A 15,792-nucleotide genomic window follows, 5' to 3' on the forward strand; every position below is an offset into this window, starting at 1 on the left:
TTTGACTTCAGCTCAATACGGTTGAGAGCAGAAACTCGTAGTCAAGTGTGTGATTGTCTCCTTTGTCAGATTGCACATTCAAAGCTGCAAGATAAACACCCTCTTGAAAAACAAAATGCTGGTGAGAAAGAGCCAAGTGTGAGATGTCATGAGTGCCTCAGTCCACTTGGAAAGGGACTGCCACATCAATTTTCTCAGTTGTAGTTTTGACAAAATCTGCAGTCTTTGGCAGCAAAAGACTCCAAGGCAGCAGAACAGATAGCTTCTCAAGTTATTGCCAACAAGGAATCATCCCCAAGAGGAACAGTCAAACTTGCTAAAGCAGGTGGAGGGCCTCCACTCTCTATCAAACCGGGTAAATATTTTAACTTCATTAAATTTTTACATAGTTTATTAGTTTAAAACTCAGCTCGTTAAAAGGAGTCTAGGTAACTTGTAGTATGAATTTTTCTCACTTTTTTGAGGTTAGAGCACAATTTCAACACTGAAAATATTAAAAGAAATAAAGCCCATTGCTCTAATAAATTCAGGTCCAAGTGGTGCCAAACCTACATTGAGCACACCAATGTTGACTACTCAGGCTTTGGTGAATGTCCAGTTAAATACTGGGCTATCAAACAACGGATTGAAGAAACTTGTCCGAACTGTGAATCAAACATCTGATGCCAAGATGGTGGAGCCAAACTTTTACATGAATTTTCAGAAAGCCGGCCGAGAATTGCAAGATTTCTTCACCTGCACTGCCTTGAAAATTCAAGATGGAAAGGCAGATTCTGGTACAGTTCGGGTTGTGGCACACTGTAAAGATTTTCCAAGTCTTGTTAATCATGTACTTAAGGCCCGCAAAGTTTCTGGTGGTTATTTTGTCAAGCTAGGCATCGACGGCGGGAAAGGATCCCTTAAGTTTTGTCTCAACATTGTTGAAACTCCGGCAAGGAATGAAGCAAGCCTGTTTGCACAAAAACAACTTCTCACTGAAAGGACTGGCAAAGACATTGGGGTCAAGAGACAGATTCTTGTTGCAGTATCAGAGGATCTTCCAGAAACCCATGACAATATTGAAAAAGTCTGGTCTATGATCAATGCAGGTGGACTTCAGCTCCTTTTGGCTTGTGACATGAAAGTTGCAAATATTGTTTGTGGTCTGCAAACCCATTCAAGCATGCACCCATGCGCATTTTGTGACATTGATTCAAAAAGTCTTGTCCACACCGGAAACTTGCGAACACTCGGTTCAATCAAATTAAACCTGCAGTCTTTTGAGCGATCAGGTGGGGTTGTTGCCAATGCAAAATCATTCGGCAATGTCATCAGAAAACCGATAACCAGTGGACCTGACACCTCTCTCATTCTAGAAATCATCCCGCCAATGGAGTTGCATCTCCTCTTAGGCATTGTGAACTATTTGTTCAAGATGCTCAAAACTGCATGGTCTGACGCCGATAAGTGGCCTGCTGCACTCCACATTCAACCAAGTCCTTATCATGGGGGTCAGTTTGAGGGCAATCAATGCAGAAAGCTTCTGAAAAATGTGGACGTTCTGCACCAACTGGTTGAGACAAATTCAGTTCATCAAACCTTCAGTATTATTGAAGCATTCAAATGTTTCAACCTGGTTGTGGAAGCTTGCTTTGGTTTCATCCTTCAGCCGGACTTTGATGAAAAAATTGAAGCCTTCAAGAGGAGCTATCTCATGATACCTGGTGCAAGTGTGACTCCCAAAGTTCACACGGTCTTCCACCACATTACGGATTTCATAAGTCGCAAAGGATCCCCCTTGAGACCCTATAGTGAGCAATCAGTTGAAACAGCGCATCAAGATTTTCACCAGCATTGGTCCAGATATAAGAGAGACAAAAATCATCCGGAGTACAAGGAAAAATTGTTGAACTGCTTGATTGATCTGAATAGTAAGCATCTTTAAAGAGTTGTTCACAAAAACTATTTATGAGAAGTTTTCAGAGTTAAATTTTTTTTCACTGTTGTGAACAAACACTATTTATACGAAATTTTCAGAGGTAAATTGCTTTCCTTTTATGAAACCTGTTGCCATTAGAGTCCTTCATATATGTCATGCTAGAAACTACAATATAGTAGTTATGTGACAGAAATTATCTAAAATATTTTTGAAAAAAATGAACTTTGAGGAAGAAATCAAAATTCATATTTATGTTATGTGATAACATCTCTGAAAACAGTTTGAGAGAAAATTGTTTCAAAAGGTTTTTCAGACATTATTTTTGTCTCTGAACAGTTTTTATTTGTAAATAAAGAACTCGTGAATATTCTGTAGCTTATTTATTTTGTCTGCAGTTAGGTTATGTCATCAAGCATTAAATAGAAAAAGCTTCTCCATTATTTTGAAATGAAAATAAGAGAAAAAGGTGGTGGGGAGTAAAATATCATTAAATCTACACTAACTTCAGCTAATTATTTACAGAATGCTTATTTTTAAAGTTTCTGACTACATTTCTTGTCTTGAAATTTAAAATTGGTCTTTTTATATCAGAGCCTCTTATAAGGCCTATATATATATAGACTTTGGTTTGCAGGAAAAACGTTTTGCCTCATAGTTCGAAAATGATAATGACAATCAAAAAAAACATTTTTACAAAAGTTGTTGCCCTTACCCTGAGGAGTTCAAACATTACAAAACCATTAGTATTGTCACATTTTAAGTGTTCTAAAATGAAAAGATAAGTGGCGAAAGTACCAAAAAATGGTAAAATTTGAACTTTAAATGACTATAAATCTTAAACTAGAGCATGAAACTGGCTGAAATTTTACATGAACATAGTTAAGGCAATCGTCTATAAGTGGAAAAATTTTCATCGATTTTTCTTGAGTGGTTCTGATTTTATAGCAGATTTTCCGCAGTTCTCAAAAGGGGCAAAAAACACAAAATTTTTGCATTAAAACTGAATTTTCTTCCGCGGATGTAATTAATTGATTCCAAAATTTGCATCACAGGATACCTGAATGTGTCAGCTATCACCCCATATAGGTGGCGTTCTCGGGTCAGCTAGCTTGGCACTATTGGTTTCCGTGATAACTGTGATTAGGCAAGTTTTTAACTATAGTCAGAAATGTCAGTAAACGATGACTTTTTTTTTTTTAGAAGTAACTCGGCAAAAACATACGTTATTTCCTCCCCCCCCCTCCTCCTCCTCCTTGAAGATCTTTTCGGAATGGCCCTGTGTATATATATGGTGTATTAATCCTTCCCCTCCAACTCCGGAATTGTGGAGGGGGGGGGGGAGAAAAATTGCTCGTGGAAAAATCAGATGTACCCAAAAAATTTCCTGGATCCGCCCCTGGCACTGGTTAGTAGCAGTATGCTTAGAATTTATACTTTCAGATATTTTAAGTAATTTTTGTAAATGTTTATTTTTATTTTACTAGACTTTTAAAAATTAAATTTCTGAGAGATCCTGATTTTTACAGTTGAAAAAGGTGCTTTTTTCAGTCGAAAACTTGAAAATAAGTTTCATTGGGTAAAAAGAAATCTTTATCTTTATTTACAACATATATATATATATATATATATATATATATATATATATATATATATATATATATATATATATATATATATATATAAAGAAATCTTTATCTTTATTTACAACATATATATATATATATATATATATATATATATATATATATATATATATATATATATATATATATATATTGTAAATAAAGATAAAGATTTCTTTTTACCCAATGAAACTTATTTTCAAGTTTTCGACTGAAAAAAGCACTTTTTTCAACTGTAAAAATCAGGATCTCTCAGAAATTTAATTTTTAAAATTCTAGTAAAATAAAAATAAACATTTACAAAAATTACTTAAAATATATAAATATAAATATATATATGTCTATATATATATATATATATATTTAAATTTATATTTATATTTACTTATATACATACATTAAAGTCAATTTTGCATCTAGATGCTGTAAAAATAAATCCTTTAACCTCAGGAGCATCAAGCGAAGAGGTTGAAGATATTTTCAGCCTTCAGGAGATCGATATGGTGGACGAAAAGCTCGGGAAGAACGAAAAAAACTCCCTTAATAAATAGCACTATTTAAAACTATCATTATCTGCACTATTTTAATTAATTTTTGTCAATTTGAATTGGAATAAATTTCAAAAAATATTTACTTTTGTATTTGCTTTTTTTGCGATATCACATCAGAAATGGCTAATAATAGCGCGTTAGTGAATGCATATTGGTTAAAAGTAACGGGTCAGTGCTGGCATACGATCACGGACGAATGCTGGAAAATGATCCCGGGCCAGTGCTTGCTAGCGATGCTGGGCCATTGGCCATTTTGACATTGAGCCGTGATCAATTGTCGGCATCGCGCCGCTGTGGCAAGCGGAACTGGGCCAGAATTGGGCCTCTAAAGGGAGGCTGTCTGATTTATTCTCTGTTTACTTGCGAACATTGTTTTTTACCAACATTTGAGCAAAATATAACGCATGCGCATGATAAATGTCCATTACTAAACCACTGTGAACAGGGGCCAATGCTATAAACATAAAAAACGAAGTTTTTTCCGTAAAACACGAAGTTTTTACCGTAAAAAGCGAAGAAAAAAAAAGTCCATTGCTATAAACATTCAAAAAATTCCGTTTTTAAGATAAAAACTTCGCTTTTAAATCCAATGCTATAAACGAACAAGGGAATCGCCTTTTCAGATAAAAAAAATGTGTTTTTTCACTGATCTCAAAATATAACTGGGGCCAATGCTATAAACAATTCGAAGATTTTTTCGAGAAAAAAAATCTTTCGTAAAAACGCAATTTTTCACGTACGAAAAAAAGTTCGTAATCTCGAAGAATTTATCGTTGTTTGTATTTTTTTCGGCCATTGCTATAAAGCATAAAACGTATACGTCACTAAAATTCACGAAATTTTTATCCGTAATATATAGTAGTAATATAATAGTAATTTTTATTGTAATTTTTATTTAGTAGGCCTACTTAATAAATTTTATTAGCCATTAAGTATGCTGTGCTGTCTGTTCTATTTTAATGAATATTTTTACATTCTATTATTTGGTGTTTAAAAAAACTGTGTAAAATTAAAGTAGAAACATGAATTTAATTTTTTCGGATGAAGAGTTAGATTTCGAAGTTGCAGAAAATGAGCTTCGCCACCGATTGCCTCGAGAGGTTGGTGTTTAAAACATTACTTAAAATTACTATATATATATATTTTTTTCATGATTTTTTATCGAACAAAATTAGAAATCATACTAAATAGGCGCAGAAATTATACTTTTGTTTTGTTTTTCAATATCATTTTAGTTTAATGGTCGCTTTTTTAACGAAGATGTTTCTGACAACGTTTTTCGAGAGCAGTATCAAGTCCCAAGAGCTGTATTAGATTTTTTAGAAACTAGGCTTAAAGATGATTTGCAACATTATACTAAGCGAAATAAAAGCATTTCAGTACTTTTCCAAATAATGGCATTTCTTCATTTTATTGACACAAATGTTTTTTTTCATGTTCTCAGAGACTGTCGTGGAATCTTTACCAACACAATTTATCGTATTATACACAGAGTAGGAGAAGCTATTTTCAATGTTAGTGTATTAAGTTAATAAAATTATTGGAAGTATATATATATATATATATATATATATATATATATATATATATATATATATATATATATATATATATATATATATATATATATATATATATATATAAATTGATATATACTATACATTACATCATGTTATCACTGTTAATTTTATATATTGTAATATATCTCTGCTGTTGCTACTGTTTTTGAATAGAATGATTAAATTGCCATTATTATTACCCTTGTTATATATCATTAGCACTGTTAGTAGTTTACTTTACATTAGTTTATAACTATTTGTATATAAACTTGAATGTAAAATCTTTATTTAGAAATATGATTGATTGATTACATACTTATGTTATGTTAATATATACTATATATTACATACTTATACTATAACATTTGTAAATATATATATATATATATATATATATATATATATATATATATATATATATATATATATATATATGTATATATATGTATATATATGTATATATATATATATATATATATATATATATACATATATATATATATATATATATATATATACACACACACATATATATACATATATATGAAATATAATGTAGCAATACATATTTTTATTTAAATAGTTTGCTAATTAAAACATACTAAGCTTCCCAAGAAGAACCTCTTTGTTTTCTCTGATCTTTATTGCTAGTAACATTTTAAGTTCTTTAAACAGCATTCTATTTTGTTGTGTATTTGTGTATTATTTTGTTGTGTATTTGTGTATTATATGGCATATTTATCAACTATTTATACTTTTCTTTAGTCAAGCACTATGAAAAATTTGTTTAACCAGAATTACTATCGAAAACCTTCATAAATAAGTATGGAATTTTAAATTCATGCATGCATTGTTAGCGAAGCACACCAAGGAACTGAATAATCGATTAAATGCATATTTTAAGTAATTAGTTTATTATGAAGTTACCAAAATCCTTTTAAGCTTTATCTATAAAATATCTGCATAAAAACACAAACAAAGAATGTTCAATGATTTTGAAGCGCTAACGTTGTTCCAACAATGGCCGCCAAAAATCACGAAGAAAATATCTAAAATTGAGATCAAAAATCTATCTGAAGTTTTTTTTCGAAAAAACGCATTTTTTATCTGAAAAGGCGATTCCCTTGTTCGTTTATAGCATTGGATTTAAAAGCGAAGTTTTTATCTTAAAAACGGAATTTTTTGAATGTTTATAGCAATGGACTTTTTTTTTCTTCGCTTTTTACGGTAAAAACTTCGTGTTTTACGGAAAAAACTTCGTTTTTTATGTTTATAGCATTGGCCTGTGACGGAGAAAACTGTCCGCGGAGTAAGTTGTCCGGTCGGACATTTTACTCCGGAGTAGAATGTCCTAGTTTGTCCTATCCGTCCGTCTAGGACAACTTTCTCCGGAGCAAACTGTCCTACGTTGGAGTAAACTGTCCTACTATTTTGAGGATAATTTTCTTCGGAGTATTCAAGCAATGTCGTTTAGCTTTTGTTTAAACGATGCACAGTGAGTTAAAAAGGTTAAAAAGCGGCAAAAAATACCTAACTACTAAATACATGTAAATTAAACATATACTATACATCAAAATAGGGGTTTTTGGGGTCAAGGAATTCAAATTAGGAACTTAAAATTATTTTCACATGCACTAGTTACCCGTATAACGCACATGTACGCGTTAAAACGCGCGTTAGTGCACTTTAAAATTCTAAATACTATTTTTAGTAAAACATTTAGCTTCCTTGACCCATAATATAACAATATTATATTAATACACAAACGCTCGTGTAGGTGTTAAACGCACGCATTTACTAAACGCGCGCAGACGCGTTACAAAGCGAGTTATAAATCTTTAACGCCAAAAAAAACTTTTTGCCGTTTTTAGATTAATCTGGGTCACTGTGCGATGGTTTAAAAACTCGCGCATACTGCGCGAAAGGCATATAGAAACTTGATCACTTTTTATAATATTATTTAAACACTAAACATAATACAATTATAATAAACATAGTAATGAGTTATGGAGCTTATACAAATTAACCAAATTTTTTTCAGTTCCCATGGTCAATTTTTGATGGTATGAAAAGTTAAAACATCACAAAATAAGTTTACATCGACATATTTTACACTTCTTGCGTGGATAGATTTTTGAAAATTTTTGAAATTCACATGTAAATGTATTATATACTAGGAAACTGCGCAGTCAGCTCGGAATATATTTTGCGAGTAAATAATATTGCGATAGAAGACTTAAATCTAAGATTTCGTGAAAAACTGGCACACACGAAATCTAATACATTTAAGGTTAGGAACATGCTTGCGAAATGAGTATACTCTTTTCGCAGAACAATCATATTAGTTATATTGGATTGTTGAAAGCAAATTTTGTTTCCACGCTAAAATTTGTTTTTCGTTTTATTCACTTTTATATTGTCATGAAAAAGCTATAAAAAAAGAAGACATAAAAAATGGGGAATTACGCAAACAAGTGGCATATCAATATCACAATTTATTAACTTAAAACATATATTACAATTTATTTGGATAAATACTTCCAGTAAAAAATAGAAAGTTGTTGGTATTTATTGGTTTTTCTCATATCTTTCGTGATTTTTTTAGCAATAATTCCAGTTTTTGATTTATATTCATTTTTAAGTCTAAAATGAAAAAGTACTTTTTACTGTTTTGCATATTTAAAATATAACAATGATTTTAATTTAAAAAGTAACTATCAATTACTTAATAATTTCTCAAAAAAAATAAATCGGAAAAAATTTTCAATTTGATCCCACCCACAATCCCCTCAATAAAGTCGCCTGAAAGAGGTTATGTATTTTTTTATTTAACAAATTTGGATAGTTATTAAAATTTGATTAAATTAAAACCAAGTATTAAGTTATTGGAATACATATGCATTCTGATAACTAAGTTTTAATATATATAACACATAACACAATTAAAAGCTAAAAGAAATAAAATCTTAAATGATGGATTTAAATGATCAGCAAAACTCTTTTGAGCAACTTCATTTATTTGTTAAGTATTATTCGTTCTGAAAAAAAATGAGGAAAAATTCATATACAAATAAATAATTGAACTAGAAACAATAAAATGCCATTTTCTAAATCAAGTATACTGACATCAAATAAGAAAGAAATTTGTAAATCTAAAATCGAAGCCTTGAACAAGTTATTAATATGTAAAGTTTACAACCTCCTCATTTAAAATGAAATTTTATTGTATAATGAATTCTAAAAAATTAGTTGAAATATTTCAATATTAATAAGTTTAATTCTGCTACATGGAAAAAATATATATATATTTGTCATTTTTATTAAATTTATTTGTAAATAATGTTACTAAGATCTTCTGGTAATTTTAATAAATGATTTGCGCAAATATACATGCAAATAGACATGTAAATAGACATATTTTATAAATATATATTATATAAATATACATTATATACATATATAGATTTTTCGTTTTTAAAAGCAGATTATTATATTTTTTACTATAATGGAATGTCTTCATAATTACTTATATTAGTGCTATCATTTTTACTTTTATTATCCAGTAGTTAATTGCATGAATTACAACAAAAATCATCAAAGCTGCTTTCCGAAATGTTGATCAAACAGTTCAAGTGATATAACTCATTGCACTTTAAACATTTAATCATTTTGCCTTCAGCAGGCATCCGACAAGAACAGAAAATTTCTATGAACTCAATGCGGCTAACACCGCCCCTTCCTATATTTACACTAACAGTTGGGAACATGGAAAGAACCTGTTCTTGAAGGCTTTTTAACAAATGATCCCGCATTATACTTTGCTTAAACAAACAATGCTCTGGTTGTATCTGCTTAGTTAAAGCTGTAGCAAAAGCAACAGCAAATAAGCCACAATCATTCCCTCCTTTCTGTTGAACATCCATTATTTTTACAGCAATGTTTTTTTCAGGACATGTTAAAAGAGCAGCCACCTGTTTTTTTCCTTGATCACTCAATGAGTGCAACAAGCTGTCATAAACATGAACTTCATTTAATTTTTGTGTTCCTATACTGCTAATTACAAACCAGTGTCCATATCCATCGTGAAGTATCTGGATAAAAGGACTTGTCATATTAACAAATGACATTATTTAATCCTAAAATTGGATCTTGAAAACCAGAAATTAATGATTGTGCTTTTAAAATATTTTGTGAGGCAAAAATTATGTTATCTGTTAGCCACTTATTCTCACTTAGAAGAATTTTTTTTTCCACTAATGTCAACTCAAATAAACCATTTTTTATCCACAATACTTTGTTCTCTCCTTCTTTGGATGCAATTTTGAAGGATTCTACTTCAATTGAATTTATCTCAATGTTGTGATCATCATTGGATTCATTTGTTTCATAATATTTTCGCTTTGCTGGTTTACAATAATTATGCTCTTCATAGTAGCATTTTGAGGGTTTCATTGACATCGTAGTTGGAATAGATTTAATACTAGGTGTTAAAAATACATGAGATATTTTATTCTGGTTGCTGTTGTTGCTTGTAGAAGAGCTTATGGTTGAAACTGAATAAGTATTTGATGGAACATTAACAGAAGTTGCATGACTACTATCAATTTTACTACTAACCTTACTACAAGTAAGATTCTCTTGAAGAGAATCAGCCTCTGGTGTTAAGGTTTTGCTTCCACTAATATATGGTTTGATGTGGGAACCATTAACTTACTTCTCCTTCAAGAAAGAAAAAGCCTTGAAAAAAATCAAATTGTTACAGTAATGTTTTGCAAACATATTTTAACAAACCAGTAAATGCTTTATACCTTTCCTCAATTAGTTTATTCATAAAATGTTGGTTGCTTTCAGGTCTAATGGTAAAATCAATTAACAATGATTGAGGAGATTCTCCTGCAACTTCTAATTCTATAGGAAGTATGGGCTTCCTTCCAAACATTAACTCAAAGGGAGTATATTTTGTAGACTCTTGCCTTGATATATTGTATGCAAAAGTACAAGCATCCAAATGAGTATCCCATGTAATGTGGCGGTCATTGCAAAATTTTGCAAGCATTAATTGGATGGTTTGATTGAACCGCTCATCTAAGCCATTAGCCTAAAACACAAGTTGATTAAATCCAATATTTTAAAACTAGACAGCTCCTATATACAACTTGAATTCAAATTTTTAAACCTGTGGATGATAGGCTGTGGCAAAATGATGTTTCACATTTAACAAAGACATTAGTTCCTTGTTTATTTGGTTGTAAAACTCTGTGCCTCGGTCAGAGGTAACAACTTTTGGTATACCCATTTGCATGAACAACTAAAATATTTAAAATATTCTTATATCTTCAAAAAAATTATTTAAATGCAATCAGATAATAATATTTAAATTTACCTTATACAATGCTATTGCAACACCACTTGCTAATTTTGATCTTAGGGGAAATGCTGCTCCCACTTTGAGCAATAATCAGAGATAGTAAGAATATATTTATTTCCATCAGATGTTTCAGGAAGTGGCCCTATTAAATCAATTCCAATATGAAACCATGGTGACTGTACTTTAATAGGATGCAGCTCTGGACTAGTTTTTTCAAATTTTCGCAAATTTGTGTGCTGACATTGTTCACAGTTTTTAACCTATGTTATGTGTAACTTGTAAATTACAAATTCTAGCATATGGTATATGTTAATATTCTGATGTCACAGGATATATATATATATATATATATATATATATATATATATATATATATGCCATATTAATATTGATAACAATGATGTAATATACATACAGAATTTTCTACATCTTTGAAAATTCCTGGCCAGTAAAAACGTTCTGACACCTTGTAAAAAGTTTGTGTTCTACCAAGGTGACCGGCAGTAGGTTCGCTATGACAAAACTTAACAATTTGTTTTCTTTGTTCTTTGCTGAAAACCACTTCCAACCATATGTCATTCTTTGTCTTGTGATGCAGTTTATCATCCTCCATCCTAAACCTGCAAATTATAAATAATTAACTGCTTCCAATAATACATAAACAAACTTTTTTTCAAAATTTAATTATAAATGATTAATATGTTGATATAAATTGCATTAGGTGTGCACGATGTCAAAGAAATAAATAAATCAAATAAGAAAAAAAAAAGTTTTATACCTTTTACCCTATTTTTTCAATTTTTAAGGTAAGTCAAAGTCACCCCTATAGTGGTGGTGACTTTGGCCACCTAAAAGCAAATTATAATTACTGATTATTCGTTTCATATTTTACATATTCACAGATACATGGATATTAGGTGATATGTTTTTAAGGCAAAAAAATATTAAAAACAAAAGCTTGAAGGTAACTTACACATTTATTTAAGATATAAATCATACAGAAATCTTAAACTATAAGTGCTAGAGTTATTTAATAAATTATCTGTAATTATGTGCTGTTCAAGAGTGGATACATTGTTTTTTTTTACAAAAGTCATTTTTTCTTTGTCTTATTTGTATTTATAGCTGCTTGCATATTAACTACATCAATTGAAGATACACTTTTTCCGGGTACAACAGAGACTTTATGTTGCTTTTTATTAAGGGGTATATGATCACCACCTCTAGCTTCAACTAAATGTTGTATGAAAGAATCGCTGACAAGAGAACCTATTTCTACAGTGACATCTTCATTTGTAAATGTTCGTTTAGGAAGTCTATCTAGTACCTGTTTTCGATCAAGTGGGTATAATCCAGTTTTTCTGAAGCCTGCCTTCATACTTTCAAAACCAGGTTCTTTAATTTTTTTCATGAGACATTTAAGCAATGCTGGAAACTGGTCTTTTGGAAGGGAAGGAGCTTTAGGTCCTTTGCCACTTTCCTTCCAAGTTGTTAATATTTTTCTCTACTGAGCTTTTATTGGTCAAAAATATGCAACATCCAATGGCTGCATTAAATACGTGGAGTTGGGAGGAAGTGCAATAAACTTAATGTTATTTTCTTCACACAAAGACAGTACATATGTATTTATATATGATGATAAATTGTCTCCAATTAGAACATGTTTTTCAGAAGTTTTTTCACTTCTTACTTCTTTTAAACATTTGGTTAATGTTTTCTGGGTGTATGTAATATAATCACGACTCCCAGCAACACATTTATATGTTCTTGGCATGTTTTCTTTGATATAAGTATGATTATTAAATAGTATTTTGTCCTAAAAACCAAAATTGAAAATTAAATCAATAAAATTATATCTATAGACAACATTTTCTGAAAAAAATATCAAAAATATAGTATTGAAAATCAAATAATTACATTTTTTACTTAGGTTAAAGTCACCCCAAGTTGTGGCCAAAGCCACCCCATAAATTTTACTTAAAGTTATTTTTAATTAGAAGTGTTATAAATTTGGCAACTATTGTACAAAACTCATCCTATATAAATATACTATTAGTTATAACATCACAACCCACTCAAATATTAACAGCATTTTCAACCAACTCACAATTTTGCAGCATATAAATTTAAAAATTTTTATAGACTCTAAAAAACAAACAAAAATAACATACTAATAATTCCGCAAACTGCAATTAATATAAGTAATAAATAAACAAAATAAATTTACTTTTGAGATAAACTTAAATTTGGAAGAAGCTGCAAAAGCACAAAGTAGTTTTTAAAAGTTAAAACTTTTTTTTATAAATTAGCCAAAGTCACCTACAAGGCCAAAGTCACCTCATTTTACGGTATTCTATTTGACAAATAGAATATACAATTATCATATATTCTATTTGTCATATCGAATATATTTGTAATCTACTTTACAGTGTCACAAATGTTACAAACAATTTGTCATAATGACTATCAAAGTATATATCATATTGTAACTATGTTACTTGTAACATAGTTACAAAATGATATAATCTATGCTTAATGTTTATAATCTATACCTGCTTGCTCTTCGTCGAATCGCCCGCTTTTCATTCGGGGTGCAGTCATGGCGATAAACAGATGTAGAAAGATAATTACTAATATCAGCAAGCATTCTTTCTTCAGCATTATTATTGTGTTCATTCATTTTTAAAATTATTTTCAAAATGATGGTACAAAATCAGCCGCAAATTCATAAAATTACACTATGCTCTAGGTCGGACAACTTACTCCAAACTAGGACATTCTACTCCGGAGTAAAATGTCCGATCGGACAGTTTACTCCAACGGACAGTTTTCTCCGTCACAGGCCCCAGGATAGCGTATTCAATAGGGTGTCCCAAAAACACACTTTTTTTTTTCCAGGATACCTCTCAAGTTTTTCCCATTCTCTGAAGTGCCCTAAGGCTAAAAATAAACGGAAAAAAAATAACCTTTGTCAAAAAGTGATATCTGTAAAATTTAAAAATAACGATTTTTTAGAAATAAATGTCAATTATTTCAATGTTTGATAAATTTGTAATGAAATTTTTCTGATGTTATATTTTGTTTTTAATAAACTTAGTGATGATCCCCTAGTTTAACAATATTATTATTAGCATTAGTGTGATTAAATGTCAATTTAAATCGTCTGTGGTCAATTTAAAAGGTAAATTTAATTACGCGCGATTTGATCATATGACACGTTTTAGAGATATGTACTACATACAAGTTTACTTTTGTTGTCATGCTACATAATGTATTTTACACATAGCTAAAAATTAAAAAAAGATTCAATGAATAATATGATTGTTTAATGAATGATTGAATGAATAGATAAAATAAAGTGTGTTATATAATTTAATATTTAATAGTAATTTCTAAAATGGACCGTCATCGTAAGAAAGACAAGAATAAAGGAGAAAAGACGAAGATACAGACTAATCCCAGAAGGCTACTGTTTCTTCTCAAGTATCCTATCAACCAGCTGCCCACGAACCAGCTCCCCAGCATTGGAAATGTGCTCAGATATATACAGTTTATCAAATCTTCCGAGGCTTTAAAGTTTAAATCTACAAAACCTTTTGTAGCTTGTCCTCAAAGTTTTCCAGGCAAAGACCTTACCTGCAAGGGTAGATCCTGTAAAGATCCCAACCATAAATGTGTTACTTCTCTTGTAATGGATATGTGGAACAAGGCTGGTTTTGGAGAACTCATCATTTCTGGAGCTGCTGTCAGGTAAAAAAATAAAGTAATTTTTAATTATGTAAATAAACAAATAAGTAAATCAAAAAATAAACAAATAAATAATTAAATACCAATACAAATAATAAAAAATAACCAAGATTTATGTAATTAATAAACTTCTTTTATGTGTAATCAGGGATAAGATTCTGAAGCTCCACATTAAGTATTGCAAAATAATCCATCTGAGAGATCTAAACTGGGATTCGAGCATTGGTAGATTCACTAAGATACAGGAAGAGTTCATTAAGGAGAGTAGCAAACTCCATGATATATCTGTGGGGAAATTTGAGGAGAAGATCCAATCAGATCGACTTCGTTCCCAGAAGGCCAAGGCAGAGGACATTCAGTTTTTTTTAGATCAAAAAGAAGATAGAAAAATGTATATAACTACAGAGGTAGACAAAGAATTTGAAAAAGCTGTTAAAAACAGACAGGATCGGTGGCAGAGAATGAAGAATATGAAGATTACAGAAGTCAAAAAAAGACAAAAAACAAGGGAACTAGTTCTAAGTGAACTTGAGGCTTCCTTTGAATCTGATGCTGGTTCTTCTGCATCCGAGTCAGAAGCTGTAATTTCCACAGATGAAGATTCAGTCAATGAATTACTCCAAAACTCTGATTCTACAGTAAAAGACAAGGTAAATAAAAGATTGTAATAAAATGTAAAGTTGGTTGTACAAACTTTGAGTAAACTTAATCAAACTGAATTCAATTAGATTAGAAATCTCATAGCTGTTTATTATGTAGATAATGATAAGTATCAGTTCTGAGGATCTGGTGGATTGTACTTCTGAAGTATCTGGTTGATACAGGGTTGGGATTCGACCTCAAACCGCAATCATTGCAGCAATCTGCAATAAAGCAGGCGTGAATCTTGAGGATGTGCCCATCTCCAGAAGCTCTGTTCATCGAAAGAGATTCAAGAAGGTTGAAGATTTAGGTAAGAGTAAATAGTAGAATATAAAATTATTGAAAATAATGAATCAAGTAAAACTAGGATAAATAAAGATTAAAT

General features: G+C 30.5%; 2 protein-coding genes and 1 pseudogene across 3 annotated transcripts; 2 read left to right on the forward strand and 1 right to left on the reverse strand.

The window, feature by feature from the left end:
- Window positions 1–211: 211 nt before the first annotated feature.
- LOC149890972 (uncharacterized) lies at window positions 212–4,169 on the forward strand. Its single transcript, XM_090082853.1, has 3 exons — window positions 212–355; window positions 531–3,323; window positions 3,961–4,169. The coding sequence occupies exon 2, from the start codon at window positions 566–568 to the stop codon at window positions 1,922–1,924; it is 1,359 nt and encodes a 452-aa protein (XP_089938979.1). The 5' UTR covers window positions 212–355; window positions 531–565; the 3' UTR covers window positions 1,925–3,323; window positions 3,961–4,169.
- Window positions 4,170–9,114: 4,945 nt separating this feature from the next.
- LOC149890973 (uncharacterized) lies at window positions 9,115–11,169 on the reverse strand (annotated as a pseudogene). Its single transcript, XR_016450770.1, has 4 exons — window positions 11,034–11,169; window positions 10,827–10,958; window positions 10,411–10,748; window positions 9,115–10,328 (listed from the first exon to the last, which is right to left on the reverse strand). The product of XR_016450770.1 is annotated as an uncharacterized LOC149890973 (transcript).
- Window positions 11,170–14,234: 3,065 nt separating this feature from the next.
- On the forward strand, window positions 14,235–15,586 carry LOC149890974 (uncharacterized). The gene is made up of 2 exons (XM_090082625.1): window positions 14,235–14,768; window positions 14,914–15,586. Exons 1-2 carry the CDS (start codon window positions 14,416–14,418, stop codon window positions 15,431–15,433), a joined length of 873 nt encoding a protein of 290 aa, XP_089938751.1. The 5' UTR covers window positions 14,235–14,415; the 3' UTR covers window positions 15,434–15,586.
- The last annotated feature ends 206 nt before the right edge of the window (window positions 15,587–15,792 follow it).

This window comes from Hydra viridissima, unplaced genomic scaffold (genome assembly GCF_058129835.1).
Source record: "Hydra viridissima isolate aposymbiotic clone 2 unplaced genomic scaffold, HvirCarnegie_v1 scaffold_3, whole genome shotgun sequence".
Classification (NCBI taxonomy): Eukaryota; Metazoa; Cnidaria; class Hydrozoa; order Anthoathecata; family Hydridae; genus Hydra; species Hydra viridissima.

Coding starts and splice junctions, on each gene's coding strand:
- LOC149890974 (XM_090082625.1), top strand. CDS start 14,416: ATGGACCGTCATCGTAAGAAAGACAAGAATAAAGGAGAAAAGACGAAG. Junction 14,769..14,913: donor ATTTCTGGAGCTGCTGTCAG/GTAAAAAAATAA, acceptor ATGTGTAATCAG/GGATAAGATTCTGAAGCTCC.
- LOC149890972 (XM_090082853.1), top strand. CDS start 566: ATGTTGACTACTCAGGCTTTGGTGAATGTCCAGTTAAATACTGGGCTA.